This window comes from Scatophagus argus, chromosome 1, assembly GCF_020382885.2.
Source record: "Scatophagus argus isolate fScaArg1 chromosome 1, fScaArg1.pri, whole genome shotgun sequence".
Taxonomy (NCBI): domain Eukaryota; kingdom Metazoa; phylum Chordata; class Actinopteri; family Scatophagidae; genus Scatophagus; species Scatophagus argus.
This window is the reverse complement of record NC_058493.1, coordinates 19,986,650-20,007,341: the sequence shown is the minus strand read 5'-3', so window position 1 is coordinate 20,007,341 and position 20,692 is coordinate 19,986,650. Positions and strand designations below refer to the sequence as shown.

Sequence of the window (20,692 nt, the reverse complement as noted above, 5' to 3'; positions counted from 1 at the left end):
AAATCTCCCCTGTGAAAAAGGTCTATTGTCCCAAAGTGAATAAATCTAATGGATTTATTTTCTAAGCTAACACAGACATTATTTTAATCTGCACCTACAAATCCAGTGTTGCCAGACAATGAAATATGGGCTTTCATAATAAACAATGTATTTACATACCATAAGTTAAAACACATTATGTGGTAACAGCATTCTCAGTAGGGACTGAGATAAGAAAGGTGCCCCCTCGTTGCATCTTGGATCTCATCCAGTTATTGCACTTCAGTTCAGAGTAAACAACAAGGAGCTGGATCACCAAAATGTTGAAATGACTAAAATGACAATGTAAAGGTAATTGGCCTTTATCATAATTTTAATGGGCATCTTTAAGGTTAAAAAGTGCTAACTTTCCTTTTAACATGTGTCCATGTAGAGTTTAAATTATTATATTGTAAATTACAGAAGAAGACAAAGTACAATAAGTGCTAGATTTTTAGTGTGCGTTGACTGTACTTTATATGTGGTTTGTGCATTTAATAACAGTACTACCTCACTTTTTTATTGTTGCAGTACAATGACAGAGCAGCTGCTGATCAAGCTGTATTTGAGAAGAGGCTTTAGAGATTGCATGTGGAGATGACTTTTATCAGACAAGAATCTTTTTTTTTTTTGCGGGGATTATTGTCAAGGCGATGATGTGCGAAGGCTTCACTGCATGTAGTGTAAGAAAGTCCCTCCCTCCGGTCTACCTTGGGACTAGAGTGAGTTACATGTAGTATGTTTAATGTGATGCTGGCCAACAGTGCTGGATGTGTTGAGCCTTTGTGAAAATTAAATATGTTGACATTACCAGCAGGGGCCAGGCTGGATTCAGCTGGATTGGAGGGAATGAGATTGAGATGTCACTTCATCCCACTACAAGATAATCTGTACTGACCTTCTGTCGCTTTGGTCCCAAAATGTGTTTCAGTCAGCTCAGACTCTTTGGCCAAAAGAGGCTGAGAGTGGAGGAATTATAGTTTTGTCCACAACAGTGAAAATTAAGGCTATGACTAATTTGTTGCAGATGACAAGAGCCTCTATTATTCATCTAAAAAAGTGAGCAATAGGAGACAATCTTAAAATCCATGAAAAATGTGCAGGGTTGGCAACAAATGTGGTGGTTGTAAAGTGGTTGTGTCCCTTTCCCTTTAGAGCAGCGTATTCCTGTCAGAGCAGAATCTGAGAGGATGGACATCCATTATCTCTGGTGCCGTGGAGGTAGAGAGAGGATTATCTGACTCCTGCAGGTTTAGCTGGCATCCCACAGTTTGCAGACATCAAGATCCATCTCCAAACTGTCGATCAGAGTCTGCCACGTGTCTCCATTAGCACTTTGTGGCAGATGTTTTCCATCCACCATCCATCGCTTAGTGTCACACATCCTTAATTGGGCATGGTAATTATCCAATCACACAATATTAAGTGTCCTATTTGTGGAAATGTGGTTGCTGAAAATGAATAGTTATTGATTAGCAACACTGACATTCAGCTTACTCCTTTTCACACATTAGCCTAGCATTGATTGCTGGCAGCACTTCCTGTGTGCAATACTGAGAATCGACTGGATTCTTAATGTGCGGTCCAGGCTTGACCATTAGAACCATCCATTATCACGCTCGCCATCCACAGGCTTGTCACTAAGGCCTGGCGGGAAATTGGCAGGCAGACATGATTGTGGCTGTGAGGCAGAGGCAGATTTAGGCTCTCTGGTTTCTGTCAGCAAAGTATTGCATAATTAATTGATTATAGCCTGTGCTGTATGGGTTTGTTGCGGCTTAGAATATGTATGTTGTTTTATGTGTGTGAGTGTTAGCCTGCTGTTTGTCTCAGCCACAATATGTGCATTTTACAGTATGTAATAGGCATGTGGATTAAACCTTGCTTTTGAAGTGTTCAGCTGTTGTGTGTGTTAGATAATAGCTCTTGGGCTGTCACTGAAAATTAATTGAAACATTGATCTTCAGCTTATACTGAATATTTATCCTTCTCCTGGTGAGACTCCAAATTTTTTTGGGGTGGCCATGACCAGATTAGCCTATCAGGAGCCCCTTGGACAATAATGTGTTCCTTGGCCCCCGATTTAACCTCCACCCTCTCGCTTTCTTTCCATCTGTGCATATAGCAGATCATGCATAACAGCTTTATTATGCACCCAGAGACCAATATGCTTGTGCTGGCCTGGGGTTTTCTTTGTGTAAATTGTTTATGGAAATGTGATTAAAGTTAATCCAGAAGATTTCAGTCGTGGTTGATTTTACAGCACGTCAGTCCCAGCATCATTAACTGTGAGAGAAGGAGAAGGTTAATAACTCATCCGCTGTCAAGAGCTTCAGTAGATGGCTGTTTTTTTTTTGTAGCGGTATATGTGATGAATGATTGTGGTCTTTGTCAATCTCTTTAACAATTACACTGAATTTCCTTTCACTGTTTCAAAATAAAAGCCAACTTGTGTTTAGCCAGTTGACTCTTTTTAAATAGTATAAATAGTTTTTTAAAAATGGATTTTGATTTGGGTTTTGATTGATTTTTAGGACATTCGTAGACAGCAGGGTGTCAACTTTGCCTTGTCAGTAATTCATCTCTCACAGTGGTTGATGCTCAGTAATTTCAAAAACTTTTAACTATTGTGAACATGATAAATTTAAGCATGATGCATCGATTGTGCACTTTTGCAGACAGTATGTAAAATCTCTTTCATCAGATCATTTTTCCTTTGGAACTTCAAGACTTCATCAACACATTATTATCATTAGGATGCCTTTGTTTAATTATTTTTATCATCATCGTGTCGCTAGCAAAGTCAGATAGCTGGCACGGCTTATCATTCTTCCCCTCCAGTAGCCTTGTGATCAAGTAGAGACACAGTCAGCGGTGTGCAGCCTGGTTCTGCTGCTTATACCGGTTGTCCGCACAAGCAATCTCTTTATGTTCTGCATTTATGGGTAACCTGGGCTTGCCGGGGTCCACAGTTTGGAGGAGATCTATCATCGTAACACAGGTAGGCAGTTTAATAACGCTGCTGTGGACTCGTGAGAAAAGCTAGGCATTTATTTAATGTAACATGGGCAATGTTGGGGGGCTGACAGATGGCCCAGGCAGGAAAAATGATGTCCCGTTACCTCTTCCTGCTGAATTCATATAGGACAACAGCCAGGCAAGGCATGTGCTGCCTGAAACTCTTAGTGTGGATGAAAGTGTATGTTATGTAGATGAAGATTCCCAATTTCTGTGGGTATTTTTGGAAGTATAATCAATCCTACAATTAGTAAAGGACAGAAATGTTCTTAGATTCTAAATCCTACGCACAGTACATGATGCAAGAGCACCAGCAACATGTTACCTGACAACCGCGTACTGTTAAACATATTCATTCTGTCAATCATAAAACACTCAAGCTCTTACTTGATCATAATTTGCAGCCCTGTTCAACATTCATCTTGGAAAGTCAGTCTGTATTTTAAGTGCTGCATGGCATTGTATGGTACTTGGCGGCAAGCATAAGCAATGTTGACTACTTATGCTTACAGCCAAGTACCATTTTCTCAGAAAAAAGCCAATGATCAGCATCCACACACATCCTCAGCCTATAATAATAACACTATTTAGAGCAGAATTACTGTGGATGTCAGACAGTTTAAACATACCATCCTACAAAATGGAAACTGTACAATCTTTTTTAGCTCAGGCAGTGTGAGATTCATCTTTATGGAGCATAGTCATTAATAAAACAGGAGGGTTTAAAAAAGAAAAGGTGTCCTCAGTGACTCAGTGCCTCCCAAAACAGCAAAGGTGTTTATATTTTGCTTTGTTCATAAATATTTCACTGAGGTTACACAGGTCTTTTAACACAAATCTTCATCTTGATACAGAAGCACTGTGAATTCCTTTGACATTTCATTGTATGCAGTGCTCACATATATGTTACATCATTTGCCTAAAGTATACTGAAAGTAGGAAAAATCCACATAGCATTTGTCAAAATTTGCAGAGCGTTGCTGCAGAATGCTTGCCTCCTCCATGTGCTGGCTGTGTACCCCACTTCACATCGATGCTCCTTATTGCGTGGAAAGTTTGCTGTGGCAAGAGGCCCGCTTGTAAATCATGCATATTGGATGAGACATGCAGCAGATGAGCCTGGGCCCTCCAGTCAAGCCTAGCATTAATTAAATATCAATTGGCCCTGCTTCCGTACCTCATTTCATGCCACATTCACACCTTGTCTGGGCTTCTTGAGGAAAAGTTAAAATGAAAGTTGTGGCCTTGCAGCTTCATATAATTCATAGCACTGCTCAGCTCGAGCATCTCGACCTTAACACTATGAATTCTGACTTGGTTTCTACAGGCAGTGCACAAAAAAATATTTAAGGTCTGGAATGAAACCAGGATACAGTGCAATCTTCTATATCTCAATATGAGATGGTTGCAGCTGATTGTTAGTGCAAAGCCTCAATCTTGTTGATAAAAGATAAAATTGCTTTAGATGATAAAATAATATTTGATTAATGATTGCATCGTTATTATGAGAGAATAATTTTATACAATTTGTGTGCCTGACTGAAGATTTACAAAATAAAGAGTTCTGAATAAAATCTTGTTGCAGAAATATTAGCCTCCCGGCTTAAGCTGTGGCTGTATTTTGGCCTGAGGGTTGTTTTTTTTTGTTTTGTTTTGTTTTTTTAGCTTGATGAGAGGAGGCACAGATATAAAATTTGACTGGCCAAGTTTTGCCTGCGAAAAGTCCATTTAATTTAATTTAATTGCAGCATCAGTACGTAAGTATTTGCCTCTGTACTTGTCTTATTCTGTTAACATTTTTATCTTCATTACAACAGAAATCAATTGAATATGAGTTTATATCAAAACGTATCCTGACTTTTCTTCTTCATTCAACAAAAACGTTACAAAACACATATAAAAGTTGTCCAATTTCTGTGGCTTGTCCAAATTGTCTATAACAGCAGCCACCCTCAGACACAGTGTTTTGACATAGAAAACTTCATGGTTCATAATATTGTTTTATAGCCCACACTAGCTTTTAACAATAATACTCTAAAGAATGTTGAGCATGTGCTGCCTTTTCAGTGAAAACCACTTATGGAGTAATTTGTTGTATGAAAAGATGCCTGCTTTCAAACCCCGTGCTCAAAGAAGTATACAAGTTTGAGGGTGCCATGCATGGAGAATGTACCTTTCATGGTGTGACTGTCATGGTGAACCAGGAATTAGTATGCAAAATGCAAGATAAATTCTCCAGTGGGCCTTGCAGCATCCAAGTAAAATCCTCTTATAAACAGTATTTGGCAGTATTATCTCAGTTGCTAATGTATTCAAGGGATCTTGGAAGTTGGTCAGGGAGCAAGTGGCTTACTACTGTCAACTGACATGTATTTTATGAACGTGCCATAACCTTTACTGTTAATTTTGTTTTGTGTGTGCTGAGACAAAACACATATAGTGTATTTGACAAGCCTTGGACTTGAGTGTATTCAGTGGTCTTGCTGCTCTTTTTACTGGCACTTCATGGAAAGTCGGCAGCACTATTCACCTTGAAGGTCCCTTTGATGATGTCTAAGGGATTCCCCTAATCCTCAGAGGGTAGGGTGGAGGGCAAGTTCTCCCTGCTGAAGGGATGAAGCAACTTAATGGATCACAAAGTTAATCAACCGCAGGGAGAGTCAACTGAACTGGTGGAATTGGTTGAACCGTTAGACTGTAGTCCTCTGGGTCACACACACATTACTCTCCTTAAACCCAGTTAATAGTAAACAAGTCAATCACCAGTATATTACACTTACAGTAGCTACTAAGGCGAATGAAGTTTGAAAAAAAAAAAAAAAACTAATATTTTTGGTCATTTATTTTCAGTGAATGTATGTAATTCAGCAGCACTGCAAGCTACATCCCAAATCACCATACAATTGAATCTTAACTTAAATTATTTAAATTATAACTTTCCTGAAGGTAGGATTTATTACAGGACTGCTGCATTAGTTTTAGCTGTACCTAATAAACAAGCATATAAAATGTAAATGGGAACTTTACAGCAGACAGTGCGGTCATCATAATATGATAATACAGTGTTTATCGGACCCAATCTCAGAAAATGCTTTCAAGAAAGGAAAAGTCAGGATAAAACAGTAAAAGTAGTAAGATGCAACTTTTATATAGCATAAACCTGCAAGGTCAGTAGAATGCATTAAAAACTATTCAGTGGTTCTAGTTGTTTATTTGAATTTAATGCCATGATAGAAACCATATATAAAACTGTTTCTTAAGAGCTCAGTTCTCTGAAAGACCCTGACAGAAAGAACTTTCAGTCTTGCCATTTAATTAATTGCAGGTTCACAGCGTCTCTTACTGAAATAAATGACCCTGTTAGCGCTCCACGCCAGTCGTTTATGCACTAAGTGATGAAGCGTTTGACGGGCTTATGATGTTGCAAGAGAGGTTATTCATATGTATTAAGAGAAGGAATGCAATTCAAGTAAATACTTAATTGTATTCAAAGCTGTAGGATTTGCATATAATTGCCGTAATAGTAGCTTAAAAGACACACGCATCTGTTCTCTCAAGCATGAAATTTGTTACTCTGTGAAAAGAGAAACTCACGGAACCAATGTGCTTTTATCTCTTATTCATTTATTTATTTATTTACTGTTTTGCATGCTTCAGTTCAACGATGTAAACACAGTGAACTGGTGGGGTAGGGGGTGGGGGGGGAAACCTGCCCCCAAATTCTTTGCACCATATCTTCGTGCGAGCCATGTAACTATACATAGCTGTGTTTTGCACGGCTGAATATTACCGACACACAGCGTGATTACACTGTGGACATATGACGTAAAGAAGTGATCTATCTATCTAAGTTAATTATGGGTGATGGCCAGTTGAAATCATTATAGTGGCACAATGTAAGTTAACTAAGTCAAGAAAATAACAACAGAAAATAAAATGCTGTAGTCAGTTTGTGAAAGCCTTTGCCTCACACAAACACATGCTCACACCTACTCCCATCACAGAGATACATAAATTATCAAGTAGCCTAAGTAGCAGTTGGAGCCTAAAATGCACCAATCCAACACAGCAGGTAGACTCAGTTTAGTGTGACTGCAGTGAGAACTTACCATTACAGCTGGTTCGTAAGAGTGGCTATTGTACATTTATTTGCTGTGCGGAAGGGTTGCCCTACACCTGACCCTGTTCACTGCAATCAATGAACTATTAGTTCATTTTACAAGACCTGTCTTATTTTCTCTTCTGCATTTTTGCTATTGTTCCATACTACAGCATTATTATCTGAGGATGTGATTAATCATTGGAATAATCAGTAGAACACTCAGTTACTGAAATAATTGGTAACTGCAGTCCTCGTCTTAACCATCATTCTTTCCTCCTTCTCTTACTTACCTCTCTTTATTCTGAAATGTAATTATTCAGTTTTGACCATCAAAACAGCGAGGCTGTTGTTAAGTAGTAGTTAAGTCCAACATTACAGTGCCACATCGTGACATGCAGCGAGAGAATGTCAGAGACTTCTGCATCATTAACCAAGGAAACTTGCAGTATCTTGTGACTATTCTGAGTCCGTAGATTGCCATGCTTTAACTGGAAAGGCAGGAAGAAGCAGAGGTTGAATGAAAATTTCAAAATGAAGGTCTTTCAACATAAATGTCTCACATAAATAAACGACTGTAATACACCCAGTTCTAATAATAATGGCAGTTTAAGTTTTGATATGATTGTTATGATTACCTTTGCTGGTGATTAATTTGGACTGCAGTGCCTGTTTGCCTGTTGTAGCACAGCATTTTTCTTGATAATAATTTGTCTCAGTATACTGAAAACTCTAAAACTGAGATACTGCTCCCTCATGGAAACTTTTGAAATATAATTTTTCTCTAAGAAATCTGAATGGCGTGAATACTTCCTTCCTTCCTGCCTTTCAGCTTTTCTTTAAGTTTGAAAAGCTGTCATTATCTTTGTGAATTCTCTAAATTGATGTTACTGAGGTTGATGTCAAACATTTGTGATTCGCCTCTGCCTTCACAAAATGTAATGCATATTTAAGTACAAACTGATATGTAATTCTAGCTTTATCTTTCAGAATTGCCACCTTCAGCGTTTCCTCTCATATTGATTTGCCAATCATCAATGATTCCCTCAAATTCGCTGAGTGAAGGAGGAAAAGCAAAGTCCAAAAAAAGCTCTGGCTGTTTTGTACCCTCTTCGCTCCTGAGAAGCTTCTACCTTCATCCTCACTGAGGCGAGGGGCTATCAGTGGCCTAATCACCCATAAGCAATTCCACAGCTGGTCTGATGAATTTGAACCAAGCCCTTTGGTGTGTGTGATCCCAGGGAATAATGCTCAGAGCTGCCTATGTTTATCTAAAGGTTAATGGAAGGTTAATAAGAGCGGGAACAGTGCAAATTCAAAAGCCTTATTATGTAAATTATATTTTTCTGAACAGTAATATCTGGTTGTGATGCAGTCATGTTAATTAACAGATCGTCCCTGCACTGGTTAAGACGCAGCCACCTTTGAGGTATAATAATAAAAAAAAACGCCAAAACAAAAACAAAACTCAAGCTGTGAAATCACTCTTATTCAAGGTGTTTCATTATAACCTGTCGAACTAATGGTAAGCTGCTTTGCTTAGCAATCCTCCTCCTTTTAATCAACTCTTTTCCAACTGTGTATGCATGCTTTATTATGTACATAACCTACACCTGTGCTTTCCAATTGGTTGCTGATGCAGTTAACGTCATGCTGAGTTCAGCATCCAACCCGTACATTATGCCGTGATGCTGGAACAGAGTGCAATGCATCCCTCTGATTCTCATTCACAGTCAACAATCCCCACAAATAGAGCCAGATGGGAAATTATGCTCTTGCCAAAAAAAGAAAAAAAAAACATGTTCCCACATCATTATCATATCAAACTGTACTGTAGAATTTGACTGATAGCAGCAAAATACCTTTCTAATTAAACAGAAGTATTTTTTGATGTGGGCTTAAATCTGTTCTACATTTATGGCTCTGTAAGTGACATTCAGAATCAAAATTCAGAAATGAATATCCGTAGTTGTTATAAGAGTTTAATGGAAAAATCAAAATCTCAGCTATTCTGCTTCATCAAAACTGTTGCTAAATTCTAGACATGCATGACATCCCATTTTTTTCCCCCTACCAAGCCCCACACACCTCAAACCAGTACAGCAGTCCAGCACACACAAGACAGAAAATGCAGAAAAATCTATTGTGTAAAATAACCAAAATTGTTACTTACATAAATTGTAGTGTTTATTTGGGACTTGACGACCCAGAAGAAGAAGGTAAATGATAATCTAAATTTTCAGGGTTTCAATGTTAGATCCCTTTCTGAACGCAGGGATAACATAGCTGGGATGACCTTGTCATGTTTACATGGTGCAAGAGGTTGTTTGGTTGCAGCTGCATGAAGCTGACTCCAGTGAGAGTTAACACAGATATGAGCTGCGGCTGGAAAAGAGAAGGAAAGAGTCAGATTTTTGAAGGAGACAGAGAAGGGCAGGTTTGCAGAGACCTTTAGCACTGCAAGTCAATCTGATCAGGCCACTGTGTTTTGTTTTCCTCAGTAGAAAAAGGAACCACACATGAAAAATTGAACACATCCCCTCCTTTTGTTAACACTCTCTGACTCCACCTGATACAATATTAACAGGGTTGTTTTGAGCCCGTATTTTATCACTCACTAGGAATGAACACAAGAACAAAGTTTTTTACTATTTCTTTCTTTCTTTGCATTTGTAAGTTGAATTATTCTTATTAGATTTAGACAGTGATAAACAATTATATCGGCAACTACTGCGGTGTGTCAGAAGTGCGTCCCGGTCTTTGAAGTTGTGACTGCTTTCATTAGTCAATTAGTTTGCAGAATTTCAGAAAATAGTGAAAAGTGGTCTAATTTCCCACAGTCCAAGATGATGTATTCAAATGATCCGTTTTATTCAGAGATCAGTTCCAAATCCAAAGATACTCACTTAACGCTTTACAAAGAAAAGCAGCAAATCATCACAGTTGAGAAACTGGAACCATTGATTCTCGAGCGAGCAATTAATCAAAATTTGACTCCACTTAACTGTGATGTTCAGTGATTTTGTGTCTTATTTTCCTTTTGATCTATCTACTATTCTCTGTGACACAGCAAATGTGTTTGAACAGGTTTGTCCAAACAGCAGCCCACTAAGAAAAGGTGTGGACACAGACCAGATGCAGAGCTTTGACTTTTCCAAGCTGATTTGTATTCCGCCTGTGTGTGCAACCGGGGAGTGACTGACTGGTGGTCAGAGCCCAGTATTGACTGCTCTGAGGATGTAATAGAGGCTGGGGTGATGGGATCCAAGACATGAACACTCTCACTGTGGCATGTGCAGCAGAGCTATATAGGATGTAACCAGCACACTTAATCATCCTGCTGGCTCCATGCAGAGATGCACTGGGCTCTCTGTTTTAGAATAATGCTTCTGCCTTAAATTAGATTCCATTGATCCTGCTTTTCTCTATAATTGCACAAACAGGATGGATGCTGGTTTTATTGGGGTCAAACCAGACATTTGAAATACTTTTGCTTTAAGTACAGGAGGTAAATTAAATCAGACAAAAGGCAGGTTGACCTGATTCAAGGTGATTGGACCATTAAGGGACTGTCAAGCAATGTTTATTGTAGAGTGGGGGGGACACTTGTGTCTCCATTTTACTCATTCAGAACCTTTACTGTACAAACATTTAATCATGATTTTACCTTGCTCCGCTGATTTATTTTTCACGTAAGTACTCCCGTGGTTTATTTGTTGAGGACATTTTGGTTGTGCTAGATAAGTTCACGTGATGGCAACCACAACAGAAATCTGTTTGTTTTATCTTCTCCCCTCAGTCATGTGATTTGTTGTCAGTAAACACAGGATGTTTGTGTTAACCAACCTGGCCAGTCTATGATTGCTTTTTATTCAGGGGACAAGAAATACAATAAATATACCGTCAAAGAGTCCAGCTGTCTCTGGATGGAGCAGCCTCTCTCAGCAGTTTACGGGACCGTTATGCGTTTGCTTTAAGCAGAGTGTGTTTGCTTCAAAAGATCGTGTGGATGATGTCTGATATTTTTCTCATGACCAACAAAATAACAAGTTTTGTCTGTGTGCTCTTGTTGGAGAAATGTGTGCTAAAACTACATTGCCCACCTGTTTTAGGAGATTACTGGAGTTTTTTTTTTTTTTTTTTTAAAAAATCAGTTATTTATTTGTCGCCTGATTTGAACACTGAGTGTTACAGACAATTAAGAAAAGTCATAAAGTATTGAATGGCTGATGACTGTGGGTCTGGCCTTTTCATAGTGTGTGTTGATAGTAACAAAATAAGACCTGGAGTTCACACTAGCAGCTCTGTGAGGCCACAGTGCACAGCAGGTCTTTAAGATAAGGTAAGATAAAACATTATTTATCTGGAGGTAAAATTGTTGTGCAGCAGCTGCAGCACAAAGTAGGACTAAGTGCTAATGCTTGGCAAGTGTGATGTTTACCAAGACCTCGGCATTTTATTTTAGTTGTTAGGCTGCTAACATTTGTTAGTTAGCACAAAAATCAAAGACTGGCAGAGACTGATGTTAATGACATTAACTCTGGCCATAAACTAAAGTATTGTGCAATCTGAAGTTTCAGTCACAGGGTCACCAAAGTCACTGGGGCAACATATCTCAATCTGGACCAAAGTGACTGACAGACCAACAGATCATCATTGTCATTCCAAGAGTTAAATTGTTAGCATTAATAAAAAAAAATCATCAAAAAACATCAGTCTTATCCATTAAAATTACAGCTGTATGCTATGTCCCTGTGTGACTTGGTTGTATACATAACCAGTACATGTCATGAACACATGCTGACTTTGTGTTGTACGTGCTCCAGAATATCGAGGATATTCTTGTTTTAAGCATTTGATCCCCGGTGCATATTTCATTCTGGTTAATGAATCCACTTCAGATTCAGGGGTTGCACAGTAATATTGCCTCTTTTTCAAGCACTGCTACACAGTGAAATCCAGATGTGACACACTTCTCAATTATGTCAACACTGAGACAGAGCAACATTCACGGTGGTTCAATCATCATAAACTGGCGATTCATTAAACCATATAATTGTTTAGATGTTGCAAATTAATGAAATTGTGCAAAATGTTATGATTTTTGTGGATAAATGGTTAATTTATTCCGTTTTCTCTGGGCGTCTGAATCTAATTGAAAGGGGATGCCGTCTCCAGCGCAGAGCTATATTCAATTGTTCTGTTTGAAAATGGGAACATTCAGCTTTCTCTCCGAGAGGGTCTCATGTGGTTTCTCTACATTTAGCGTCTTTCCTCAGTTGATCTAGTTGTTCTGTAAACAAAACAATTCTGGGGAAAAACAACTGGTGCAGAAATATGCATTTGTCTTTTATGTTTTCACATGTCCTGCTTGTCATACTCTGCATGCCATACACCGATGATTAAAATTCATTTTAAGAAGCTTAGCTGCATGCACCACAATGATGCAGGTGCCATGAAGTGCCAAAGGGAGAATGAACCAATCTTCTTCTCAAGGCCTTCTGTATTGTCACCGACAGAGTCATAAAGTGAAGTGTGTCTAGCAGACCTGTTGGGTCCTTCAAGCCTTTGAAAGCAGTGGTGCAAGACAAATATGTTGGTTTGCCTTCAGTGTAGCTGACAATGTTGGCACTTGTTCATGCAGGGCAAATCACCAACCGCACAGGCAGCCAGTACCAGACATCTTTGTCTGAGACGTGACCACTGTCCACACTTGTCTTATGCTGTCTAATTTGATGGACAGGATAGGAGACAGAAGCATTTGTCTTAACGTAGACATTTTTCTATTTGTGGCAATTGATAGACACGGTTTTCAGACATAGGCTTCTTTTTTTTTTGTTTTTTTTCGGAGCCTTTATCGACAAGATTAATGGAGATAGTGGAGAGGATGACAACATTGTGGAGTTAGTGTGAGGCAAATGCTTAAATGCTGTGTATCAGACCTTCCACAGACCAGTTTAAATGCAACGTAAATGTGGCAAATGCCAGCTATTGTCACAGTTGTAGATTCATGTTTGAAAGCCGTGACAGGATAAAATCAAAATATAAGTAAGAGAAAGTATGTCATCTAAAAAACATCTCAGTTTAGGTTTAAGGTGGTATACACAAAATATATGGGCAAATCTTGAATGTCCTGCCATGCCTAAGTATCCAGATACTCTTCTTCATAGGGCTGTTTTTTCAGGGCCTGGCGCTCAGCCCCTTACTTAAAGTGAAGGGACCCCACCAACATCCACCCCCCCAGCCAACAGCTGTGCCCGAACTCCAAAATGCTCCACTGCCAAACCCCCCCCCACCACAGAAACACTCCCACAGAAAGCCTTCACAGAAGAGTGTATTTTAGATACGTCCTCAATGTCAAAACAGATTGCTTTATGAAGAATTTGTTTTTAATTGTGATGTTTGCAGAAAACCTTGTCTATATGATGTGATTAAAAACTGTTGCCAAGCAGCAGCCTAATTGAATATGCTTTTATTGTTGTAATAAATAATTAAGTCAGACAAAAAGAATATAGCGGGACTTTGTTATTTTGGTCCAATCAGTCTGTTCCATTTGCCTTACTTACTGTGTTGAATGAATGCATAGTGTTTTTTGGGATTGTAGGAGGAAGCTGGACAAACATGCAAGCATGCAGACAAAGAGCTCAGACCAGGATTTGAACCTGGAACCTTCTTGCTATGAGGCAACAGTGCTAACCACTGCACCACAATGCCACCCTGGTGGTGTAATTGAATGTGCCCAGATACTACAACTACTACCTGACCTTATTGAGCGTTGTGAAAACTGTTATTGTTTGCTGCTGTCAGTAAACACACTATTCAAAGTCCTCCTCTCCAGCTCAATATTTGAGACAGAGAGCAGTGGACGCAAGTGAGCTGGAGACTGAATGAGGAGAGGAGCTCCACTGACCTAAACAAAGCTGTGAATATGAGAAATAAAACATTATTTTCTTATTCCCTGCTGCACGCGGAATAGAACCAAAGAGTGGCTATCAGTTGTTTGTCTGTTCTCTGTATATGTGTGCACATTGCTGGCCTTGTTTAACAAGCTCTTCAGTCTATACATTGTTTACGTTGCTTAGTTTTAAATATCATGCTCTTAAATTCATTTTAGAGAGATGGTGATTCAACCCTTGGTTCTTTTTGAGGCTGTAGTTTAAGGTGTTGTTGTATTCTATCATGTTATTTTGTCCACCCCATTTAAGTCAGTGAAAGAAGACTAAATGATCACTCTGAAAGATTTTTTACCACAGCTGCTTGTGTCAGACACATTAATTGATGCCTCCATCTGGCAATCACGCCTTTTGTATCTGGGTTCAGGTTTCTGGATGGATGTATGCTATGATGGAATGTTTGGAAGTTTTTATTCTGACAGTTCCAACATCTTCTTGACTTTCATTTTCTTCTGCATTTCTGCTGCTGTTCCAGACCTCTGACCATATAGAAAATGTATAACTGCCCCTTAATACATAAAGCTTGAAACTCTTGATATATGCAATACTAATATACACATATATTGGTATATATTCCCTTTCATTGCTTTAAAAACAACTTGTCAATTGCATTACAAAACATAAGTTCAAAATGAATCCCCCTAACAGACCAGTTCTATTTGCATCATGTATCATTATTAACAGCAACTGCATGTAGAAGACATTTGCAATATGAAACATGTGAAAAGTGTTTTTCCAGGATGCGTTTAACTGGAAAGGTTAATAGATTCCCAGGCTGAAGGATTCACACCTTCTTGCCACTTAGTTCTGTTTTGTGTAAAAGGTGTTAACCTCCTTTAGGAAAATAGCTCTTTCTATATCTTGAATTTTTGGAAGAAGAAGAAGAAGTCCCAAGACAAATCATGATTTAGCAACTCTATAATCTCACACATTACTGTCTGTGATTATACTGCAGAGACTAAGGAGGAGCTATAAGGAGCCTTTAGGGAAACACCTCACTCAGACAAATTTGCAGGTGCATACACAAGCATTTGCAATCAAACACACAAACATTTTCACATACATTTTTACAATGGGATCTCCAGACATTACCACAAGAACAAGTACTACTTCAAACAAAAGCTGCTTTTCATTGTTGTATTAATGTTGCATTCTTATTTAGGATTAAACTGTGCTTAAAAATCTCATTTGAGTCTGAATACCGGGGTATCATTAACTCACCCTCTTCCCAGCAGACTATTTTGAAACATTAAGGAGAAGAAGGATTAGAAAATTGAATCACTGGTTTTTGCTTTTAAGTCTTCTTCATATTATGCTGGTGTAATTCCTTTAACAGTCAGAAAAGAAGATTCTACGACTTCTCTAGGGTTCAGTTCTCAGGTTTATTTCTGGCAGCAGGCAGTCTGATAATGCTGTCAAATAAAACAGAAATCAATGTGGTTAAATGGTGGTGAAGCTCCTACCCCGGGCAGGAGGAGTCGACAGCAAGCTGAAGTGTCCCGGCTCTCTCACAAAGCGATTCTTTGGTTCTGAAAGCAAAATAACAGCAAATGGAAGCCTGTTTTCATAAATATCATCATTTGGTGGGTGTAATGGAAGTGCATTTGAACATTATGCATTAGAGTACTTAAGTATTTCCCCTTTGTATGACCTTTACCATTTTTCAGAGCTCCATCTTACATTTTTTTCCCCAACTACTTTCATTACTAGTTTTGCAGATTAAGATTTTACATTCAACATGAGGCAAGCTAGCAAATACATAAATAAAACACTGTGTTGACATATGCTGATTGTTTATTGGTTAAGACCAATTAGTGTTGCATTTTAGTACAGCATATGACATACTGATTTGTCAATGCTATCTCCTTTGTCTATACTGTCCTGCTGTCAAATAAAGAATCTAAAGAATCTCTAATCTAAGTATCTATATACATTTCTTAAAAGCTGGCTTTGTCTCTCTTTATAAAACACCACCTGACCTCTCCACTTGCCCCCGTCATAATTACTACAGCAGTAGAGGTTGGTGCCTAATGATAACAGTTAAAAAAGCAAAAAAAAAAAAGCAAACTCCTGTGGAAGCTGTATTGAATTTTGACCAACTTGAGTTGTTTACAATAACCTTATAACTCAAACAGACCAACTGAAGATGTGAACATCAAGCTCTGGATGCTAACCCTACATAATCACACAAAAGGCACTTTTCATTGCTGCAGTTATTTTGCAGTGTTTTTTCCTGGTGCACTTAGTGTGGTATTGATCATTGTTGGTCCAAGTCCTCAGGAATCAGCCTCTATTGATTTCTCTTCAGTTGTAAGCCTCTCTTTCTGACCTATGTCTCTTTTCAAACATACCTAACCTTACTGCTGAGAGTTTACTGAAACATGTCATTACTGCAGATCTTTCTAAGCAAATTTCCAAAATTCTTTGTGCTTGAATAAAAAAAAAAAAAAAAAGACCGATCATTACAGCTATTCTTACTTATACTTTCCGATGGCCTGGAGTGCGTCAGTAGCACAAGATACATTAATGCCCTGCTGGGATGTAGTTGTGCTTTTAGATGGGTAATATGCTCTTTTGACTGGGCCCTCATTATCATTCATAAAAAGAACCCACCTCCAGCCAAAAGATTCAGCAGTGATAGTTATTAATGGCTGCAATGCAGTCAGAGTCAATACTGTATGAGTATGAGAGATGAGTATGTGAGTAACATGCACATGTCTGTGCTGCTTTTCTTTTTCCTCCTTCGGTCTCAACCTTCCCTTGGCTGATTGTGCCTGCATGTCAGACTGTTATGTCTTAATTCCTTGCTCCAAATGAGGTTTCTGACCAACATGCTTGGTATTGTGGGCTACACACAGCAACCTGTGATTAACTCAAGAAAAAACACGACGAATAGAGCTTGGTAATGAAATAAAACCATCGCATCCACATCACGTGATAGTACATAGACTTACTGGCTGCTTTGTTGTGTACGTCTGTAGAGTCCAGAGCAAGCCTGCCTGTGGTTTTGTTGAGATTTTACCTTTTTATGACATGAGTTGCTTGGTGTTTTCGTCTGCAGATAAAATACAAAAGTGGTTTCAGTGGTGCAGAATTTATTCACCTGAAAGATACGTTGTGTCATTCTGTAGCTTGTTGCGGCTTTAGAAACCTTGAAGCTTTAGTAAGAGGAATTGATTGATTGAAGTTCAGTGCTCTTGGGTACAAAACTCAGACAGACTATTTGTGAGCTGTAGACCTTCAAATAGCTGTCCTGGGGACTCCTCCACAGTGAATCAATAGGCAGTTAATTTCAAGCCATACTCATATGCTTTAGTGGTAGTTCACGTATGGGTCCTCACACGTTATAGTAATAAACATTTGTGTTTCTACAATGTGGTGAAATCTGCAAGTTAAAAATCGAAAGTGGCCATCGACCAAACTTTATGAAACATATTATATTATATTATATTATATTATATTATATTATATTATATTATATTATATTATATTATATTATATTAGAATAGAACAGATTCATTAGATTAAATCAGATTTTAACGATCAGATTCAGCCATTACAAAAACAAGTAACTGTTTTTGAGCCTGCTTGGGGAAAACAAATTACATGCTATTTCTGCTGCACCATAAAAAGTGGAATTGAAGCCCATAGTGTACAAACAGCTGGTCTTATTTTTCTGCTAGTAAGATAGCTCTGAAAGAGTCTGAGTGAGAATAATTCTCCCAAAACAGACTTGTGATCCTTGGGCTCAAGTGAGAAACTGGAAAGTCCTGGAGCAGCTGGTCATCTATCAGGGTTCAGCTGCACGTCTTCCCTGTGGGGATGAACCAGGATGGAGTCTGAGGTGTACTGTGGTGACTTCAGTAGAGCAAACGAGGATACGCTATTTTACTATCAGTCATTACCTTATAAATTATATGTTTAGCATTTTGTCTGGGCTAAATGTTGTCCTTACACTGGCACTGCTCACTAGTTCTGCTGAAGGCAAAAGGAATATTCGCAAATGACAGAATGTGCGACATGGTGGCAGCGCCATCTTTAACAAAAGCATGCTTTATGAAAAGTAAATATTTAAATATGTAATTTGTAATGAGTAAAGTAAACAGAACGTGACAAAATACAATATGTGGAGGACTACAACATCACATTAACAGCTAATGCGTACTGCAGATGGATTAGAATATGTAATACATGCAATTTGGATCAGAACCAAACCATATTTGTCCAACTCTTTCTTTAAAAGTGGTCTGACAGACAGAACTGCTCCTTAAGTTTTAAAGTACAAGCCATGTTCTCGTTTCATGTTTCAAGTCAGGTCAGAAGGTTTCATTTTGTTTGAAAAGGAGTGAATGTGCATCTTAGAATATAAACTACCACACAATCCAGAGCAAAGCTTTGGACTTCACTTTTTAACATACTTTTAAAGTTAAAGTCTGTTGATTTACTGTAATGATGATTTTGAAATTAGTTAAAGCTACTGTTAAACAAGGCGGCGTGTGTCGATTTATATTCTGCATCTTTATATTGTGAACAAATTCCATGAAAAGAATAAAACCATCAATGAATTGAACCTACCTTCAAGTATTTCATCTACAGCTAAACAATTAAAACACAAAACGAGCCACAGAGGGTGATATTTCCCTTCTTTGTTACAGTGAACATGGGAGCTGTAGTTTACTTTAAGTCGATCCCACACACTTTCGTTAATTTGAACACCAAATGTATTAATTCACTGCTGGAAATAGTCCCTGACAAAACACTCTTTACTCATCTTTAAGGTTTTTGAATGGGTATTCGAAAAGCATTGAGAGACTAAGGCCATGTTGGCTTTCATGGGATTTGTTGACAGAAAGATGAAAGTAGAATAAATCAGCCTTTAAGTTAACACAGCAAACAAAAGTACTGCTTCCAGTATGCTGCACTGATAATGACTGTCCTTCTGACTGACTGGTCTGTCGGTTTCTGTTCTCTCATCAGTGAGTCCAGCTTTGACGGGTGATCATACACATCATCATCATCGTCATTATCCACTTGCCGAGGATACAGAAATGGAGGGCAGATCCAAGAGCCTTGGACTGAGAAGAGCCATCTGGGTCTTGATTTTGCCTTGTTTACATATGCTCCTGGCCTTGTAACAGCTGCCTTTTTGCAGCATGAATCTTTCAGGACTTGATTTCAAGCTTATTAATCCAGAAATGAGAGGGCCAGTGGACGTAACAAGCTCCAATATGTAATGGAGCACCGCTTCCACACAGTGCAGGACATGGAAGGAGTGAACACTAATGTGTGTGTGTGGAAATTACACTGTGACTGTGAGGCCTATATGTAATAGAACATTTGGTTCAGCTTTGCAATTATTAATTATTTTTCATCAGTTACCTGGCATTCATTAACACTAATACTGACATTATTTATAACAGCTGATGTCAAAACTAAATACAGCATATGTTGTAAAAGATTAGTATTAATTTAATTGCATTTCTGCACATAATATATGATCTGTAAATGTATATAATCATTAATTTGGTTCTGCATATTACACTGTAAAGCACTCCAAAGAGCGTGGCTTGTCCTTTTAAATGGGGTTTTACAACTGCTGTGAAATGAGTCAAGTCAAGTAATGAGAAGGTTACTTTTGATATATTCAACGTGGTGAGATATATATATATATCTATATATATATATCCCATTGTTCCCAGTTTCAGTATTTGTAAAATCATTGTAAAATCACAAATTAAAATGACCTGTTACTCTTGTACCATCCTAGGAATGGGTATAAGTTCATGTTTTCTTATGTTTTGTGTAGACATTTTTTATACAAAACTTCAGGTTGTACTTCAGATCACTGTAGAAAATCCACAGTAAGCTCTGAGTTATGTACTGCATGTTCTTATACATCATGGTAAAAGGAACAAAAGACAATTCAAGGCATTTGCCTCCTTTCAGTTGTGATAGCCACCATATTGTCCAGAGTCCACTTAATATAATTAGTATATTTCAGTGTAAAATTGACCTGTAAAAAATGGTGTAAGAAGGATGGGCATGTGGACATGAAGAGGCAAGCAGAAAAATTCACTCTCCTTTCTTCTTTAGAAATAGATTAGTTTCCTGAGGAGTCTATTATCATCTTTCAAACACAATCCTCCTCTGCCCTCACATATGCCTGGAAGGGAGGTAATAGCTCCTGGAGCCGCTGGTGAGGAGGAGTTGCCTCTACCTGTTGGCTGGTGGCAGACCGCTGGTCAGTTGGTGGTGCATCTCTATGCAGAGAAAAGTAAAATGTTTTGTTTCACATACGCAAAGCATGCCTAGTCAGTGGAGAGAGCAAAGTACTTAAAGGTGCTGAAAATTGATTCTTTGGCTCACTTTTGCGAGGGAACTGCTTGTAGAGCTAAAAAAAATCATTCTAAGGATGCCAAAGCTAAAATCATTTCGCTATTCATACACAATATATTTGCTGTATGTATACACACACACAGCACAGAAAGAAACCTTTGTAAGTACACTGTTTAAAAAAATTAAACAAAACTAAACAACTGAGTCATTCAATTGGGGCTCATAACAGCTTTTTATTTTCCAGCCAAAGGTACAAGTTCCTCAGGTT

At 38.4% G+C, this 20,692-nt stretch overlaps 1 protein-coding gene across 1 annotated transcript in view; it reads left to right on the top strand.

Annotated features, from left to right (window-relative positions):
• Positions 1–19,846, top strand: part of gpc5a (glypican 5a) — a 105,449-nt gene extending 85,603 nt beyond the window's left edge. Inside the window, exon 9 of the mRNA XM_046390226.1 lies at positions 19,066–19,846. Coding sequence (XP_046246182.1) covers positions 19,066–19,223 — 158 coding nt within the window. The 3' untranslated portion in view covers positions 19,224–19,846. The remainder of the gene's footprint in view (positions 1–19,065) is intronic.
• The last annotated feature ends 846 nt before the right edge of the window (positions 19,847–20,692 follow it).